Source organism: Siniperca chuatsi, linkage group LG16, assembly GCF_020085105.1.
Source record: "Siniperca chuatsi isolate FFG_IHB_CAS linkage group LG16, ASM2008510v1, whole genome shotgun sequence".
NCBI lineage: Eukaryota > Metazoa > Chordata > Actinopteri > Centrarchiformes > Sinipercidae > Siniperca > Siniperca chuatsi.
The window spans coordinates 18,335,006-18,353,063 of NC_058057.1; the positions used below are offsets into that span (position 1 = coordinate 18,335,006).

The following is an 18,058-nucleotide window of genomic DNA, read 5'->3' on the forward strand; positions in this document are numbered from 1 at the left end:
CATAGCTAAAATCTAAATTGATCTATAATATGGGGCTTAAATGGGAAGATCCCAGATCTGTTATATGAAATTAATTGTATCTCCAACTGTCCTCCTTCAAGACCCTTTACAAAACGCAGATCCGTGAGCTGAAGGACGAGTGTGATGAGAAGAATAAGCTGTACAATGACGCACAGCAGCGACTGGCAGAATATCAGGAGGAGAGGTGACTGTGGATTACTGGTTTCTTCTGACGACTCCATTTCCAGTCTAAATACTATAACCAGAGACACTACAGCACTAAAATGACCTGGCATATCTGATTTGATTTGATTCTGTTTTAAACAACATACACAGAAAAAAATAGGAGAAGAAACCAAAACAAAAAGTACAGATTTAATCCAACATAAAACACGAATATGCAAAGACAAAAAATATGAAATGCAATAAAATAAAACAAAGTATAAAGCATGCAACACAAACAATGTGTCATGCATAAATTTGAAGCATGACACACGATATAAAATAGTAAAAACTCATATGTTAAGGTTTAGAGTAAAATTTCAGTGCCAGTGAGGCATCCACAGCATTACACAGTTAACATTTATCTATTTTTTATGAATGTAACAGACTTTCCGGATTAGTGTTCTTTGCCCTCTGTGAATTCATCTCACAGCCAAAAAGGAGAACTTGACCTTTAACTGAATGAGTGACGTTTAACCAGATTAGCAGCAGATGCACAAAGTCAAAGATTACTATGGACAAGTAGGTAAACTATGATCCAGTGTAACTCTCCTGCTTTAGAATCCTGCATTCACCAAAAGGTAATTCAAATGTTAATGTATGTCCACACTATAGGCAGTCTATTTCTGACTGGCATAATAACAGCAGGGATTTTTCTAGTTCAAAGATTTATCCAGTTCTAGAAATTTGATAATATTGAATAACAGTTCCTTCCCCTCTTCCCTCCACAGGGATTCCCTGACTACCCAGCTGGAAGTCAGTCTGACCAAGGCGGACTCTGAGCAGCTGGCTCGCTCCATCGCTGAGGAGCAGTACTCTGACTTGGAGAAGGAGAAGATCATGAAGGAGCTGGAGATCAAAGACATGATGGCGAGACATAAACAGGAGCTCAGCGACAAGGAGGCCACCATCAGCTCGGTGAGACCATTTTAGTCGATTAGATCCAGGAAGTCTATATGTTGTTTAAATTCCAATATAGGAAGTCTTTAGCCATAATGAAGGACTTTTTTGTTTGTTTTGAAATTCAATGAATTGAATTGAATTCAGTTTACATTCCTGTAACAAATATTGACTTCATCCATACTGTTAGGGTCACAGGTTTGTCAACATTTCCTATCCTGTTAGCTACTAAGGAACCCTGTAGAGTTTTCTTGTAAACACACAAAAGTTTGGCGTTACTCACTAAAATGCAATATGTATAAATAAAAAAAATAAAATAAATAAATAAATCGGGGACCCACTCACAAAAACATTGCTCCATAGCTCTACTAGTGGTCAAAATCTCCACATTTTACCTTTAATTAGATGATTAACAATTAGTTAATTGTCTTCAGCGAGTGGCCCAGATGTAAAATTTACCCTGATTAGACAGTTGGATTAAAATTGAGGACCAGCATTGACATCCGCTGCCGTAAATCACAGTAGTTTGGATCATACAGCAAAAAACAAAACGTAAAAAATCACTGATTTACTTCTGTTTTCAAATGTGCTGTATAGATTTTGCTTGCTTGTTTGCTACTGTATGCATGGATGAGACTCACCTCCACCCTAATAACCCATTACAGCTGGAAGAGTCCAATCGCACTCTGACAGTAGATGTGGCCAATCTGGCCAGTGAGAAAGAGGAGCTCAACAACCAGCTGAAAGACATGCAGCAACGTGAGTGTCATTTTGAATTAATGGGCACCAGATTTCTACAGAAATTACATTTCCTTCAGTCCTGGAAAATGTGTTAAAACGCTGTCTGATGATGATTTATGGGGAGAAGGCTCTAACAATGTCTTGAAAAGTTAATCACTCCGTCAGGGAATGTGTCGAACGGCAAAATATTGGTATTCAGACTTGCACCATAAGTTATGGATTACTTCTGTAAAACTTATGTTAAGTAAAAATGTATATGAGCCCTGAATTAATATTCTTTTCTGCTATTAATACAGAGTTCCAGAAAGCCAAGGAGGAGGAGAAGCACATGAACTCGCTCAAAGTATCCTTTGAAAGGCAGCTGCAGAATGAAAGGACTCTAAAAATTCAGGTGTGTGTCTGGGCGCCTACACAGGTCTGGAAAGCCTGGAATATTTTCTATACTTTCATATATATATATATATATATATATATATATATATATATACTTTCATACTTTTATATTATGTTACAGACGACTGTTATATCACATCATTTGTTGTTAAGAATAATGTTCAGCTGCAGGCTTGTGTTGAACTCTGGGCAAAATCACTGAGATCTGAAACAAGTATCTTGCAGCAACATTGATATTCCTGCAGGCTTCCCCATGTATTTACTGAATTCAGGTTTATCATAAATAGATCTCTCTAAAGCCATGTTGCTGTGTTTTGCTCCCAGGCTGTCAACAAGCTGGCCGAGGTGATGAACAGGAGGGAGACGGTGCAAGGAGGCCACCGAGGCAACGGCACCGAGGTGCACAGGAAGGAGAAGGAGAACAGGAAGCTGCAGCTGGAGCTGAGAGCCGAGAAGGAGAAACTCAACAGCACCATCATCAAATACCAGAGAGAAATGACAGAGATGCAGGCGGTCAGTATGCCGACACTGCACACCAGCATCCCAACAAATGGCCCAAAAATGGCATAACATGAATATTTACTGCCACATTTACCAAAATCCTGATTATAATAGTGAGATTTAGTTGAAGATACTGTAGGTTACAAATGGACTTTAAATTACTGTGTCTGCATGAAATTAATAAGCTTGTTAATCAATAGTCCTGCCCAGCGATTTATCACTGTTTTGTCACTTTTCCAAGGCCTGAGATCACATTTAAAGCCGCTCCAGACGTGTAGGAGAATTCCTATTGGTCACCAGCAGAGGCCAAAAAACATGTGCCCTTTATCTTTGGAACATATGTTCAGCATAAAGATTGTCCCTGATTATTGCCAAGGCAATTTAAATATTTTGTGCACTACACTTCCAGTTAAAAACTGTTCCAATACATAAGGCAGCCCAAGAAAAAGAATTAACATAATGTCCTTTCAGAGTTTGTCATTGCAAATTCAAATATTTAGGTGTTTGGATTACTTTTTACAAAGCTTCCAGCCTCTTGTAACAACACTTGATGATGAAAATGTGGATTCCTGGAACTCCAGGGCGGTTTAGGGTTTCCCAACTGATGGTATCATTATAGTGCTGTTAATTTTTTTATTAATTTTATTTTGGATAACAACAATTTTGATGCACTGCTCTGTGCCACTTCCTTTACCTGAGCCCATTGCAACGGGGTTGGGACTTTGTTGAAATGGGGTTTAAAATGTTCAACACATTAATTTGTATACAAACATAATTGTTTTGCTTATTAAAACTGTAAACAATAGAAAAGACTTGACTTGAACTGCAATTTAAACACCTGTTCATGTCTGTTATTCAGCTGATAGCAGAAGAGAACCAGGTGCGTCTGGAGCTTCAGATGGCGTTGGACAGTAAAGACAGCGACATCGAGCAGCTTCGTTGCCAGCTCACCTCCCTCAGCGTTCACTCTCTGGACTCCACCAGCATCAGCAGTGGCAATGACCTGGACATGGGTGACGGATACCCAGGTAGACAAAAGAGACTTCATCTCACACTCATCATCCTATAATTTGGCACCAACACGTACATTCAAATGCTCAAAGCCAGTTCAGTGAGCAAATGCACTTCTGCATGCACTTCCTGTGTTCCTCTTTCTGCAGTCTCTCTTCCTGAGTTCTTGCTGTTTCCTTTGTTTTCACTTTGAGTCTCTTTATCTTCCAGGCCAATTGTTTTTGACTTTTTTCCTCTTTATGCTTCTTCCTTTCCCCCTCATTTCACCTCAACTTTTCTCTTCGGGGTGCAGTGCGCATTACTCACTCCCACACCTCAGAATCAATGTCCTTCACCTACCAGCGCACACACAAATCTGTCTGCATCGACACCCGACCCAACCTTCACTCGGCTCACACTCTCTTTGACTCTGACTCTGAGGATGAAGAAGAATATGACGGGCGGGTGGAGCAGGGCCACCGTCCCCTGGCCCTCACCTACGAACAGCCCCCTGAGGCTGAACCTGCAGGTGACCCTGCATGGCGCTTCAAACCTGGGATGGGGATGAAAATTAAAATTGCATAATGGTTTATAACATTTACCCAAAATTTGAGGAAAATACTTTTTCCTAAATTAATGGAATTAAGAAACCCTCAACCCTGGTTCAAACCTGCAAAGTTTCTGCTAATCCCTCTATCCTGCTGACACTGTCTCTGCTGTACTTTAATCCTTTTTAATGTTCACTGGACACGTGAATACTCACAGCTTGATGCTGGCGTGCTTTGTCCAAATGTATTCCACTGCAAAAGATGTGGGGAAACATTTTTCCAAGAGTGAAGTTTGTGTGAGTTTGAGTTTTTCCTAACCAAAAAATAAAAAGCTTTCCATTTTAGTTTAATTTCCCTCACCAGACACCTGCCATATTTTGTGCTGGATATTCCTTACAATCCATATAGCTCCCACTGAATAGTCTGTTGTTGAAACCAAGTAGCAGGACTTCCTGCCACTTGCCCTTTGGTTTTTTAGCGAGGAATCATTTCCTCTCCAAGTTACCAGTGTCTGTTAAATGCCACCAAAGTTTCAAAATGTCAAGGTGGTCTTTTAAGTGGTTCTCATGATTAAAGGCTGCTCTCCTCTTTGTGTTAACATCTTCCTGTTTTTTTTCTCCGCAAACTAGACTCCAGGCTGGAGGGCTGGATTTCACTTCCTACCAAGAACACAAAGCGGTTTGGCTGGGACAAAAAAGTAACGTGTCCACCATTGTTTCTCGTATCTACAGATTTGTTTACTTAGTAATCACCATTATCGTTGAGTCTTTTCCCCCCTCTAACCTTTTGGCCCTTGTTTCCCTTTCCTTTACAGTATATAGTTGTGAGCAGTAAGAAGATCCTGTTCTACAACAGTGAGCTGGACCGAGAGCAGGCCAACCCTTTCATGACCCTGGACATCGAGTGAGTCATTTAAAGCATGTAACACCAAAAATTATTAATAATGATAAAATGTATGTAACGTTATAAAGCATTTTTTTTAAACAATAGTTACTACTAAGAAGCTACAGCCATCCTAGTGGCTCTGTGAGACTGTACTTATGTCATCATGCTAACATGCTCACAATGACAGTGCTAACATGAAATTTAGCAGGTATAATGTTTACCATGGTCTCCATCTTAGTTGAGTGTGTTAGCATGCTAACATTCGCTAATGATTCAAAATATTGGACAAATTAAAATTTTGACTTGATGATGGCGCCAGATGAAAAGTGAAGGGATCACTAAAGTTACTACAATTCATCCTGAGGGCGACGTGAATGTCTGTACCAAATTTCATGACAATCCATCCAATAGTTGTCAAGACATTTAACTAAAAAACAAAAATGTGAACCTCATGGTGGCGCTAGAGGAAAAGTCAGGGGATCAGTCTGGACCATAGTGGTGGACAGACACCGACACTCTGACATTGCCATCCCAGGAGCCGTGCCGCTAAAAACTAAAATAAGAGAGAACAACAAAAATAAGATTAAAATACAGAATATGAACAAAAGACAAACTTTTTTTAAAAAGCAGTTAAAAACAATGTGTGTAAAAAATTTGCAGAATAGTGGGAGTAGTTAGATGAGTTAACTAAAATCAGAATAAACTATGACAAAAGTATGACTTGAGAGGTCCTTTATAAGAGGAAACCGACTCAACTAAGCATATCTTGCCGCTGCTACACATCATAAGATTTTCACCTGAAGCTGCCCATTACGGATACTTTAAGCCAATGTCTTTCAAGGCATTCTAGTTTAGATACAAAAATTTAAATCTCTCTATACCCAGAGTAATAATTACACATATTATCCTGGGTCACCACTTAACTGCTCATCTCCCTCCCTCCTACAGTAAGCTGTTTCATGTCCGACCTGTCACTCAAACTGATGTGTACCGTGCAGATGCCAAAGAAATTCCAAGGATTTTCCAGGTAATGAGCAAGGACCCTCCCTGTTGCCTTCTCTTTCTGCCCACTCTCCCTCCTTTCATAGGCTGTTAGTATAAATTAGGTGTGGTTTTCTCAATTCAACTGTCTGCCTCAATAAATCTTCAATAAAATTTCATTCCCCTTCTTTTCTTTTCCCAGATCCTGTACGCCAATGAAGGTGAGATTAAACGTGACCAGGAGGTTGTAGTGGAGCCCACTCCGTATGGTGATCGTCCCTCCTACATCAACCACAAGGGCCACGAGTTCATCCTCACGCTCTACCACTTCCCCTCCAGCTGTGAGGTCTGCACTCGGCCCCTGTGGCACGTTTTCAAGCCCCCGCCGGCGCTCGAGTGCCGACGCTGCCACACTAAGTGCCACAAAGACCACCTGGACAGAAAGGAGGAAGTTATTGTGCCTTGCAGGGGTCAGTATGCTCAGTCAAGAGTTAATATTGCTTGCACCATGGAACCATAAGTTTCTCCAGCATTAAGATGGAGTACATATATTCGGGTGTTAGCACACATCCCAACTGCACTGAGCTAAGCAAAGTTGTCAAAATACAAAATGTAGTACAATTACAGAAGAACACCACCACCTGTGTTCTTGTTTCAGCAGCTGTCATTTGCTTTGGATTTCTAACTATAGAAATATACTAGATTAAGTTAAGAGGTGCAACTAGCAATTCTTTTCATTATCAATTTATCTATTGATACATTTTCTGATTAATCGTTCAGACTATAATATGTCAGGAAATAGTTAAAAATGCCATCACAATTTCTCAGAGCCCAAGGTGATGTTTTCAAATTGCTTGTCTTGTCCAAAACCCAAATATATTTAATTTACAATGATAGAAAATTCTCTCATTTTAGCAGCTGGGACCAGAAGATTTTTACTATTTTTCTCACTCAGTGTATGATGCCACAGAACCCTTTTAAGAGCTCTTGTTAAAAAGCTAATATCCTTTCTTATCTTTACCCCTTTTCTAATCTATTTTAAATCTCTTTCTTCAACAGTGAACTATGATATATCCACTGCCAAAGAGCTGCTTCTACTGACCAGCTCTCAGGAGGAGCAGCAGCGCTGGGTCAATCACCTCTTCAAACGCATCCCGAGGAAACACCCGACAATGAGTCCTCCCTCTGCAGCACAAAACATTCCTCCTGAAGCAACGTTACGTTCCTCTCCACGAGTCTCTCCGCGACCTTCACCCAGGAGTTCGCCTCACATGTCTGCCCATCGCGGAGCCGTCAAGATCCAGCCCAGCAAACAGCAGCAGCCATCAGGGAAGCCCAGGTGAGGACGGGGAAGATTTTACCAGATACAGAAAATATTCAAATTTTTCACCATATTAAAGCTCAGTTTTTTTCTGTAGTATTTTTACATGATTGCAATTACTGTTTAGACACAATATCTTCCATCCATCTTGTTCTCAAGGTCAAACTCACTATGGCTGATATGTAGAACTCGTTATTTTCAGTTTTTTATTAAAACCACAAAATTGTGTATTCACCTCCCCAATATTATTATATCAGGTATGTTGGTAAAAAGGCAAAAATCAATATCAAGAAAAAAGCTGTCTGCACACTGAAAAGATGTTCCCAAGAAAAAGATTTGAGTGGCACCTTTTGTCTTTACAGTTATTATTTAATATATTAAAACTCAGAAATGTATCCATCTTTGTTTTGGTTAGATTAGATACAAAAATCACTCATTTGGATATTTGGGTTAAATGTTATTTTAAAAATACTATTTACACCACAAATGGTAATCGTTAGCGACTGGTGCTAGTCAGCAGCTCATTTGTGTTTTCTCCCAATTTTTCTCTTCATTTCCTATTACCGGAGGCCTTTTCTGAGCTGTCAGTGTAACAAGAGAACTTCATTTACTGTAAACTGTAGTGACCAGTGTCCTTTTGCAGTAGGAAACATATCTTTTGGGTAAATGGTGACAAAATGGGGTTCAAATCTAATCTTACAAAAAATCCATGTATTTTTCAGTAAAATCTGGTTTAAAAAACCCAATCAAAAACAAGCCTTACTAATTTGTTGTCTCTGTTGATGATTCTCAATCATGTGCAGTTGAAAGGGGCCTAAAGCTGTGGCTGACACAGGATGTCTTGCTTTGAGCAGTATTCCTGAATCATTTGCATGTGCATTACGCTGTACGCGTCAGTAGCTACCTAATTGAGTAGGAAATGGCACCAAACCATTATGGGAGTCACTAACTGTATCTGTCCTCTTTTCTGTAATTGATTAAGATGCTCAGTTGTCAAAGTTTGTTCTCAGCCACAACCTAACTGGCTGTCATCCCTCAGCGCTGGCCCCATGCTCCGTATCATCCTCCACTGACCTTTGACCTCTTCACCTCTGACCCTACCATTCTAATGTCTCTCATGCTGGGAGACTGTAAGTAACAGAGATTGTTGTGCATGTCCATCCTCCATAATGCTGTGCTGCTGTGTCCATTAACCGTCCCTTCATCATAACAAGCAGCATTCAGTCACTCAATTAACTACTCACAGCTCTATACTGCCCCCTGGTGAACATGGCATGTATTGCCCCAGCAGTTTATGAGGCACTAAAGGCTACTGACCCCTCAGTGAACCTCATCCTTACTGTTTCAGATTGCTTGAGTTTGGCCTGAGAGACTGGAGTTGGTCATTGGATGATGATGATGATGATGATGATGATATATTCTTCTGAAGGAAGTGAAAGAGGGGGGACAGAGGGTAACTGGACCTCTGCATGTGTGTTTGCAGTTATAAGGAGGCCTTAATGTGGCCAGGAGCATGTTTTTTGTGTGATTTCTAAACTTAAAAATAAGTGGAAAACATGAACTCAGTGAACTTCATCACTGTTACAAGAATAGTTTGGTGGTTTGGGAAATATGCTTGCTGCACATGCTAATTGCACAGAAAGCAGACACATTTCGGAGTGAACTTGCTCTGCATGTTTGCAAGAAGTAAAATATTAATATGGTTTGTCATTGTGGGAAATACGTGTATTCGCTTTCTTGCAGAGAGTTACGTGAGTCAATATCACTCTCATATCTGTCCATTCAATATGAAGCGTTAGCCAACAGCCGGTTACACTGGAAACAATGGAAACAGGGGAAACAGCTCACAAGCTGCTAACAAAAACTGCATACCAGCAACTTTTGTAGCTCACTCAAACAAAGCCTTAAAAAAAAAACATCACCAGCCGAGAAATAGTCCAGCGCATAACCCCCCATAAAACCTGAATTTGTCGCTGTTACTTTGTTAACTGTAGAAGTGCTGGTAGGCGGATTTTGTTACCTTTGGACAGAGCCAGGATAGTTGTTTCCCCCTGTTTCCAGTCTTTGTGCTAAGTTAAACTAACTAAAATTCTCTGCAAGGAAGCAAATAAGCATATTTCCCAAAATGTGGTTTCATATTTTACTTCTTGCAAACATTCAGACCAAGATTATTTCCATATTTGTCTATTTATGAATTTTACTCGTGCATTGTGTGGCTACTGGATAGCTTCCTTGTGTAATATGTGTGGATTTTGTGTGGGTGTGCCTTTGAAGTCCAGCCATTCTGTTGGTAGCATCCCCGGTTTTCAAATCATTTCTTTCTCCCTCTCTCTCTTTTTTCGCAGTTAACCCTGGTTGATCAAAGGTGTGTATTTTCATCTTTATGGATTAATGCTGCCAGTCTGGACGCAGTGTCTACATGTGTTGTATCTTCTGGGATATAGACTGAAAAAAATGCTAATCATGGACCGAAACATCCACAGAAACTGGCTGTCGTCATGAGAACTAGGACTGTCTTTGTCATTTTAACAAGAGGAAAATGAGCAGTATTCATGTTAGAGTGAGATTTCATCTAAAAAAAAAAACCTCAGCTCAACAGAGCCTTATTTTATAATCATCATGACAAAAACAAGGACATTTTATTCTGTCAGATGCAGTGATTCACATACTGATTTGTGTTTGTGAGGTGTTAGGCATATGTGTGAACATTTGTATATAGGATTAAGAGGTCTGTATGTGTATTGTAACACAGAAAGTGTAGCTCATAGTATATGATTGTCTTATTTTTATGGATATAAGTCAGCAGCACATTATACAGTATATGCTTGGCTTGTAAATGAATACAATTTTACTGAATGGAAGGTTTTACATCATTGAGTCTTGATTTTTTTGGCCATATTTCATTACACAAGTAGATCCATTACAACATAACACAGAATAATGTGAATTGAACTGAAACAATGTGTTTTCTTCTCGCCAATCATGACAAATTCAAATAAATTTTGTTACCCTAAAAATTAATAATTCATTTTTCATTGATTGTTTAAAATCCCACGTGTAGGATTTGTCTCTGTATATTGCCGTTAGGGATTTGGAGTGACACATGTCTTACAGTGTTCCAAACAGTTTAATTTATTTTGTGCCGGTGTGCCTTTCAGTCAGGATTTTAAAAATTCCCCCTCCAGTATAACGTAGATACTGCAAAAACAGCAGATAGGCAGTGAATGAAATGTATACAGATAGAATCAAGTTCAATGAGTTTTTCTTGGTTTTTGACAGGGGGGGAGAATTGGCGAAAGCTGGGGTTTGAATTTGATTTCTCCACCCACATCTTCCCAGGTTACACTGTACCTGAATTATTAGTGTGGTATCAATGATCAAATTAACAGCTGAGCACAAATCAAGAACTCAGTGTTTGAATTCAATCATTGTTTAAAAAAATAGTTTAACCTTCTTTGCTTTCTTGGCAAGAGTTAGGTGAAAAGATTGATACCACTCTGATATCAGTCCGGTAAATACAGTGTGATGCTATATATACATATGAAGCAGCAGCCAGTTAGCTTAGTTTAGCATAAAGACTGGAAACGGAGGGGAAACATACCCATAGCAAAATTATATGCAAAATCATAGCAAATTATATGTAGTGTGTACACTGTCTAGTGATACTAAAGTGATACTAAAATCATACACAAGATTAACAACACCAAAAAAGACAATTAAATTGATAGAGTCCTTATTGAATATCACAGACATTATATATACAAATATGTTATGGGAATACTGTAGTGATCCTTCAGAGGTGTTCTATCTTGACTACAGTGTATTTTAGGAGACTATTTGAACTATACCAGAATAGGTCCGTCTTTGTCTTTCAAGTGCATGTGGAGTAAGTGGGCTTGACTGAAATAAATCTTTCAGAACAGCCTAAAGCCAACTGGCACTCATCATACATAATGTAATGGCTCATCATGTTGCCCATCTGCTAAAATCGTATTTCATTCTGCAGGTCTAATCCATTGTCACTATCAGCTGTGTGACTGTATGTTCTGGATAAATTAGTATCCCACCTGCTGTGCTGACCGCTGTGACCTCAGGTGGCTTTGCAGCCCTCACCTGCTGGTTCTCCTCCTCATCATGAATCAACATTTTATGCTTTTATCTCTAATCTTTTAATTTACATTTTTAAAAAGGATGACTTTCTTGCAGTGGTGGTAAGTACATTTAAAAGAAAGTACTGTACTTAAGTACACATTTTGAGGTACTTGTTCTTTACTAGAGTATTTCATGCTACTTTATACTTGTACTCCACTACAATTCAAAGGGGAAATATTGTTCTTTTTACTCCACTATATTTGTTTTAGAGCTTTACTTACTAGTTACTAAACAGATTAAGAGTTTATATACAAAACATATGGTGAGTTTATAAAATATGATACATTGTTAGATTAAACTACCCATCAGTATAACAGTAAAATGCTACATACACATTAATGCATTAATGTAGTAATAATAATCTAATAATGTAATACATTATAGTATAACACTCACAAGGGCCATTTTCTGCATTATCAGTGCTTTTACTTTTGACACTTGATACAGTTTGCTAATAATACTTACTTTTACTTAAGTAACATATTCAATGCAGGACTTTTACTTGTAATGGTGTGTTTTTATATTGCAGTATAGCTGCTTTTACTGAAGTAAATGAACTAAATACTTCCTCCAACATTGCTTTCTTGTCATGTTACCTCAAGGTGATATGGGCAAAAATTGAAACACATGTATGTGTAGCCTCATATATTGTAGCACACTTGATGTGCTAATAGATGTTTTATCAAGAACAAGGTGCACTCATGACTGTTATGTTGTTTAACCTTTCCTCTGTTTTCACTGTTATTTCACTATCTGCTCCTCTGTATGTCCTTTGTGTGGCTCTAACTTGCTGGTAAGTGGATTGTTTTTATGTCTTTAGCTTCTGGTTTTTTTTATAGCTGCAATAGACTTTAAATATTGATGGATAAAATAATCACTGCAGCCTTACTCAACATGGACAAAATGTCGTAAGTCTTATCTGGTAAAAGGTTATAGTGACACTTGTTGCCAGTGGTGGAATGTAAATAAGTAAAAATTTTAAATCTGTTAATAGATAGATCTGTTAATAACAATTTTTTTAATAGATGACATCTTGTCGATAGCTGTTCTCTCCAGACTGGTATCTTTCCCCATTGCATGAAAACTGCTGCTATTAGGCCAATTCTAAAAAGAACAACCTGGACCCTACTGCACTTAGCAACTATAGGCCAATCTCCAACCTCCCCTTTCTGAGTAAGCTTATTGAGAAGGTTGTGTATCAGCAACTGAACTGTTATCTTACAGATAATAATATTCATGATAAATTTCAGTCTGGCTTCTGCGTGTCTCATAGCACAGAAACCGCTCTTTTTAAAAGTTGTTAATGACATGAGGATGACACTAAAAAAACCTCAGTCTAAATACTCCTAGACCTAAGCTCTGCATTTGACACAGTGGATCATGGGATCCTGCTGGAAAGGCTAAGAAAGTCTCCAGTGTTTTGAATCCTACCTGCGTAATCGATACTTCATTGTCACTCTTGAAAACTTTTACTCCAACACAATTTGTGTGTGGGGTCCCGCAGGGCTCCATCCTAGGCCCTCTTCTTTTCAACAATATATGCTTCCCCTTGGCTACATTATCAGCAAACATAACATTAGCTACCATAATTATGCCGATGACACGCATCTTCTCATCTCAATATCCAATGATGATTTCCAACCCATAGACTCCCTAGTCAGCTGCTTGGAAGAAATTAACCATTGGATGGCGGCAAACTTCCTTCAGCTTAACAGGGAGAAAACTGAGATCTTAGTTGTGGGTGCTAAAGCCCAGAGACAGCTGGTCTGTGAGTACCTGGAGTCCAGATCACTTAAAAACAAGTTAACAGATTAAAAACCTAGGAGTAACCATGGATGGTAAACTTAGTTTTAATGATCATCAACGGCATCACAGAGTTTGCCTTTTTCCAACTCAGAAACATTTCCACAATCTTTCTTTCCCAGTCTGACACAGAGAAACTCATACATGCATTTGTCATGAGCAGGCAGGACTATTGCAATTCTCTGTTTATGGGTCTACCAAACAAAACAATCCATAGACTACAACTTATCCAGGAACTCAGCCGCACAAGTACTAACCAGGACAAAAAAAACAGACCACTTAACTCCAGTCCTCCGAAACCTTCTATGGCTACCTGTTGTTTTTAGAATATAATTCAAAATCCTCCTCTTGGTTTACAAAGCACTTACTGGTCTGGCTTCACAGTACATTTCAGACATCCTGTCAGTTTACAATCCCAGAATATCTCTCCGGTCACAAGGTGTAAATTTCCTCCTTGCGCCTAGAGCATTTTCAAAGTCTGGTTAGATTGCATTCAGCATTTATGCACCTAAGGAACAGTTTGCCTGCAGATCTTAGACTTGCTCCAACACTGTGTTCTTTTAAAAACAAACTAAAGACCTTACTTTTCACTCAAGCATTTTCTTAAATGAACACATCGTATTTTGTACAGTATGGATGTTTGTATGTGTGCATGTATATGTGTATTTATGTGTATTAATGCATGGATGTTTCTGTTTATGACCCCTTTTTTTGCTGTTTTATTTTGCTGATCATTTTTACCTTTTCCTCATATGCTCTCTCCCTCCCTTTCTCCTTCCCCTTCCCCATATTTAATAAAATCCAAAATAATGTAAACATCTGAGTTTTTCACTCAGTGGAAAACCATCAGACAATCATAAACTTAATATGCTCACAGTAACACATAGACTTCAACATCATATTTTAGAATCAGCCATTTTTAGCAGAACTACAGTATTTTATTTAAAAAAAAACACAAAGTTTCGAGATTTTGTACTTTCCCTGCAGGTTAGAGTCACACAGTCTGTTGCAACTGCCTGTCCTTGATGAATGACTGTGTAGTGACGGATCCTTGTTTACTCAATAAGTAATGATTAGATTTGGGGATTTTGCTCCCCAAATGACTTAGTAATTTGCAAGTGAATCTGATATAAGGAGTTTCCTGGCTGATAGTCATGCCACTAGAAAACAACAGTAAGTTGTTTTTTTTGTTTTTTTTGTTACTCATGTTACTGAACATCATGTGCATGAACTGGAAAATGTGGTTTTATTTGTGGTCAGATGTTTTGCATTGGTGAAATACTTCAGTGGGATATTTATGTCCTTGCAAGTTTTCTAATGTGTATCCTCATTTTTAATTCTCTGTGTTCTAGTAATGAAGTCCTGGTGTGCCCTTGCTTTCCTCTTGTTGGCATATTTCTGCCATGGCACTCTGTCCTGCCCAGCACTTTGCAAATGCTACCTCAGAAGAGCTGAGGTGGTCTGCAATGAGGTTCCTCTGACAGAGTACCCCTCCGAGGGTCTTCCAAAGAATACCACCATGCTGACCATCCAGTCAACAAACATCACCTCCATCTCCGAGCAGCATGTAAAAGCCACGCCCCTGCTGCAAGAGCTTCACCTGTACAGCAACCAGCTGCAGAGCCTTTCCTCTCATCTTCTCAGAGGCGTTCCTCACGTCAGCACTTTGGATCTCACAGGAAACAAACTGTCTGACCTGCCTGCGGATGTCTTCAGCCATGCCACGCTCCGCAACTTGGTGCTGAAGAATAATCTGATCGAAAAAGCTGATGCTGAGTGGCTTCCTGATAACAGCACCCTCACCTGGTTGGACTTATCTGGGAACCGTTTAACGAAGATCCCAGCTGCTCTGCTTCAGAAACTGCCCCACCTGGAGACTCTGGACCTTTCCACCAACCATCTGCAGAAGATCTCTGCAAATTCTCTGGACCCACTGACCAAACTTGAGAGGCTAAATTTGCAAAACAACAATCTAGACACCCTGGATGCATCTATACTTCAGTGCACCCATAACCTCACCTATCTGTTCCTCTCTCAGAATAAGCTCAACAAACTCCCCCAAAACCTTTTTCAGGAGCTCACTCAGCTCAAAATCCTGAGGCTAGATGACAACCACCTGAGATACATCCCTGCAGGTTTGCTGGACCCTCTGGACTCCCTGGATGAGGATGGGCTGGATCTGACCGCCAACCCCTGGCTGTGTGATGGGAAGGTGGAGTACCTCTGGAGGTGGCTTCAGAAGAACAAGAAGAAGGTCTTCCTGCCAGAGGCCATCACATGTGCCGGACCGCAGTCTCTGGTGGGGCGCTCAGTAATGTCACTGACAGAAAGTGAACTACAGTAAACCTTCAGTCTTAATATTTTCCATCCTCTGATGGTAATGTACCCAGTTCAGCCTGTCATAGCTGTCTTACTGATCAATCACTGAAAGATTCTGTAATGTGACTGTATAATTAAATATGATGAGTAAAGAGAGCATTTAAGAATTTCTGTCTTCACTTTAATTGCAGATAAAATGTGTTGTGAAAGGAATAGTTTGACATTTTAGGAAATACGCTTTGTTGCTTTCTTGTTGAGATTTAAATGCAAAGATCAATATCATTCACATGTCTGTATGTCAAATATAAAGCTACAGCCAAGAGACAGTTAGCTTAACTGGAAACAGGGGGAAACAGCTAACTTTGCTCTGTCCAAAGGTAATACAAATCTGCCTACCAGCATGTCTAAAGACCTCATAAAACCGATATTTGTCATTTTTACTCTAATTTCTGTACAAATTAAACAAACAAGATATAACGTGTTAATTAGTGAGCATTAGAGATGCTGGTAGGTGGATTTCTGGACAGAGCCAGGCTAGCTATTTCCAGTCTTTATGCTAAGCTAGGCTAATCAGCTGCTGGCTGTAGCTTCATATTGAATCGACAGACATGAGAAACACCAAGAATATGTTATTATAAAAATGGCGTATAGGATTAAATTAAATACCTCATTCATTCAACTTCTGAAGATAGCATTTTTTGCACACATCAATCATTTATAAATCACACTTGAAATAACTTGAAATATTATCCCATTGCATAAAAATGTTCTTGCAGGAATAAAAAAGAAAATATTGATTTATGTGTGGTAATATCTTTACTTTTAGAAAGTACAGAAAAAAGAAACCACTAACCAGTTGATGAGCCAGTTTGTTTGCTTGGTTTTGTTTGCGTCTTGCAACATTTTGTCCTGACTCATTTTTGGGAACAAATATACTCAACATTGCATAAAACCCAGTGCGTAATCAAAACCAGAGGGAATTGTGCTGTGCCCTTCAGGTAGGATTATGCATTTATGATCACATTTTCACAATGCAGTGAGATAACTTACCTGATACCTGATAATTTGTACTTACATTGTTACATTTTCTTAATATCCTGTATGAATCTGTCTCTTATACTGTGTATGTTTCCTTTCTGTAGTGCTTTAAAGATGAACTTGTGGATACTCCTGACTTTCACTGCACTGGCTGAATGCCGTTACCAAAAAAGAGGCGCCTACTCATGCCCAGATCTGTGCTCCTGTTCCTTTCCACCTTCAACTACAGAGGTGGTGTGCAGCCAAAGTTCCCTTAATCATTTTCCTGTAAGTGGTTTACCCTCCAACACCACTCAACTATCCATCCAGTCCAATAACCTCAGCAGTATTACAGCCAGTCATTTGAGTGCTGTGCCCCTATTAAATCACCTCCAGCTGTATTACAACAACCTGACAAGCCTTCCTTCAGATCTACTGAAGGACGTTCCTCACTTGAACACGTTGGATCTGACGGGTAATCAGCTGGTTAATCTCCCTCCAAATGTCTTCAGCCATGCCTCACTTCATAGTCTTGTTCTGAAGAATAATCTGATTGAAAAAGCTGATGCTGAGTGGTTTCCTGACAACAGTAACCTGACCTGGCTGGACTTGTCTGGAAACCGTTTAACAGATGTACCTGCTGCTCTGCTTCAGAAGCTGCCCAATCTGGAGATTCTAGACTTGAGTGACAACAATCTGCAAGACCTACAACCTGATGCCCTGAAGAACCTGCACCGCCTGCAGTCACTGAATCTCGCTGGTAACAAATTAAGCTCCCTGAAACCTACAATCTTCAGCCACAACCTGAAACTATCCCAACTGTTATTGCAGGAGAATCAGCTCCAAGAGTTACCAGCGGCCCTTCTCCAGGGTCTCCAACATCTTGAACTTCTGCTGCTCAATCAGAATCAGCTGCAGCATTTCCCCTCAGGGCTGCTGGATGAGAAAAAATCCTCTTTCCAGATGATCTTAACAGGAAACCCCTGGGTGTGCGATGAGAAGATGGAGTATCTGTGGAAGTGGCTCACTGTCCATCCTCAAAATGTTGTCTTTTTGGAGGAGGTGATGTGTGCAGGGCCTGAAGCTCTTAAACATAGACAAGTGGCCTCTTTAACTGAAAGTGAGCTTGGACTTAACAAGATTCAAAATTAATGATGAGGAGGTGGTAAAAAAAAGTGGTTATTTTGCCATTACCCTCTATATTTCACAAAAATCTTATACCACATTGTAAATTATTCACATATATTCCACTGTATCAAAGGCTGAAATAAAACTTTATGATTAA

At 39.4% G+C, this 18,058-nt stretch overlaps 3 protein-coding genes across 9 annotated transcripts in view; all 3 read left to right on the top strand.

Moving 5' to 3' along the window:
* Positions 1 to 12,404, top strand: part of LOC122863432 (rho-associated protein kinase 2-like) — a 33,980-nt gene extending 21,576 nt beyond the window's left edge. Inside the window, exons 21-35 of one of the 7 annotated variants that reach the window (XM_044169935.1) lie at positions 102 to 205; positions 954 to 1,140; positions 1,788 to 1,881; positions 2,160 to 2,254; positions 2,581 to 2,769; positions 3,617 to 3,785; positions 4,061 to 4,276; positions 4,925 to 4,992; positions 5,110 to 5,198; positions 6,129 to 6,207; positions 6,364 to 6,631; positions 7,221 to 7,500; positions 8,522 to 8,612; positions 9,828 to 9,847; positions 11,489 to 12,404. In XM_044169935.1, the coding sequence (XP_044025870.1) occupies positions 102 to 205; positions 954 to 1,140; positions 1,788 to 1,881; positions 2,160 to 2,254; positions 2,581 to 2,769; positions 3,617 to 3,785; positions 4,061 to 4,276; positions 4,925 to 4,992; positions 5,110 to 5,198; positions 6,129 to 6,207; positions 6,364 to 6,631; positions 7,221 to 7,500; positions 8,522 to 8,555 (1,872 nt within the window). In that variant the 3' untranslated portion in view covers positions 8,556 to 8,612; positions 9,828 to 9,847; positions 11,489 to 12,404. Of the gene's footprint in view, positions 1 to 101; positions 206 to 953; positions 1,141 to 1,787; positions 1,882 to 2,159; positions 2,255 to 2,580; positions 2,770 to 3,616; positions 3,786 to 4,060; positions 4,277 to 4,924; positions 4,993 to 5,109; positions 5,199 to 6,128; positions 6,208 to 6,363; positions 6,632 to 7,220; positions 7,501 to 8,521; positions 8,613 to 8,830; positions 8,936 to 9,827; positions 10,504 to 11,488 lie in introns of those variants that run through there. The other 6 variants (XM_044169933.1, XM_044169937.1, XM_044169934.1 and 3 more) reach the window with 6 other exon arrangements.
* Positions 12,405 to 14,449: 2,045 nt separating this feature from the next.
* Positions 14,450 to 15,923, top strand: LOC122863436 (leucine-rich alpha-2-glycoprotein-like). The gene is made up of 2 exons (XM_044169944.1): positions 14,450 to 14,610; positions 14,790 to 15,923. The coding sequence occupies exons 1-2, from the start codon at positions 14,592 to 14,594 to the stop codon at positions 15,779 to 15,781; spliced, it is 1,011 nt and encodes a 336-aa protein (XP_044025879.1). The 5' UTR covers positions 14,450 to 14,591; the 3' UTR covers positions 15,782 to 15,923.
* A 489-nt stretch (positions 15,924 to 16,412) lies between these two features.
* On the top strand, positions 16,413 to 18,058 carry LOC122863435 (phospholipase A2 inhibitor beta-like). The gene is made up of 2 exons (XM_044169943.1): positions 16,413 to 16,754; positions 16,899 to 18,058. The coding sequence occupies exon 2, from the start codon at positions 16,909 to 16,911 to the stop codon at positions 17,923 to 17,925; it is 1,017 nt and encodes a 338-aa protein (XP_044025878.1). The 5' UTR covers positions 16,413 to 16,754; positions 16,899 to 16,908; the 3' UTR covers positions 17,926 to 18,058.

Bases quoted from the DNA above. Each gene is read 5' to 3' on its own strand.
- LOC122863435 (XM_044169943.1), top strand. From the start codon at position 16,909: ATGAACTTGTGGATACTCCTGACTTTCACTGCACTGGCTGAATGCCGT.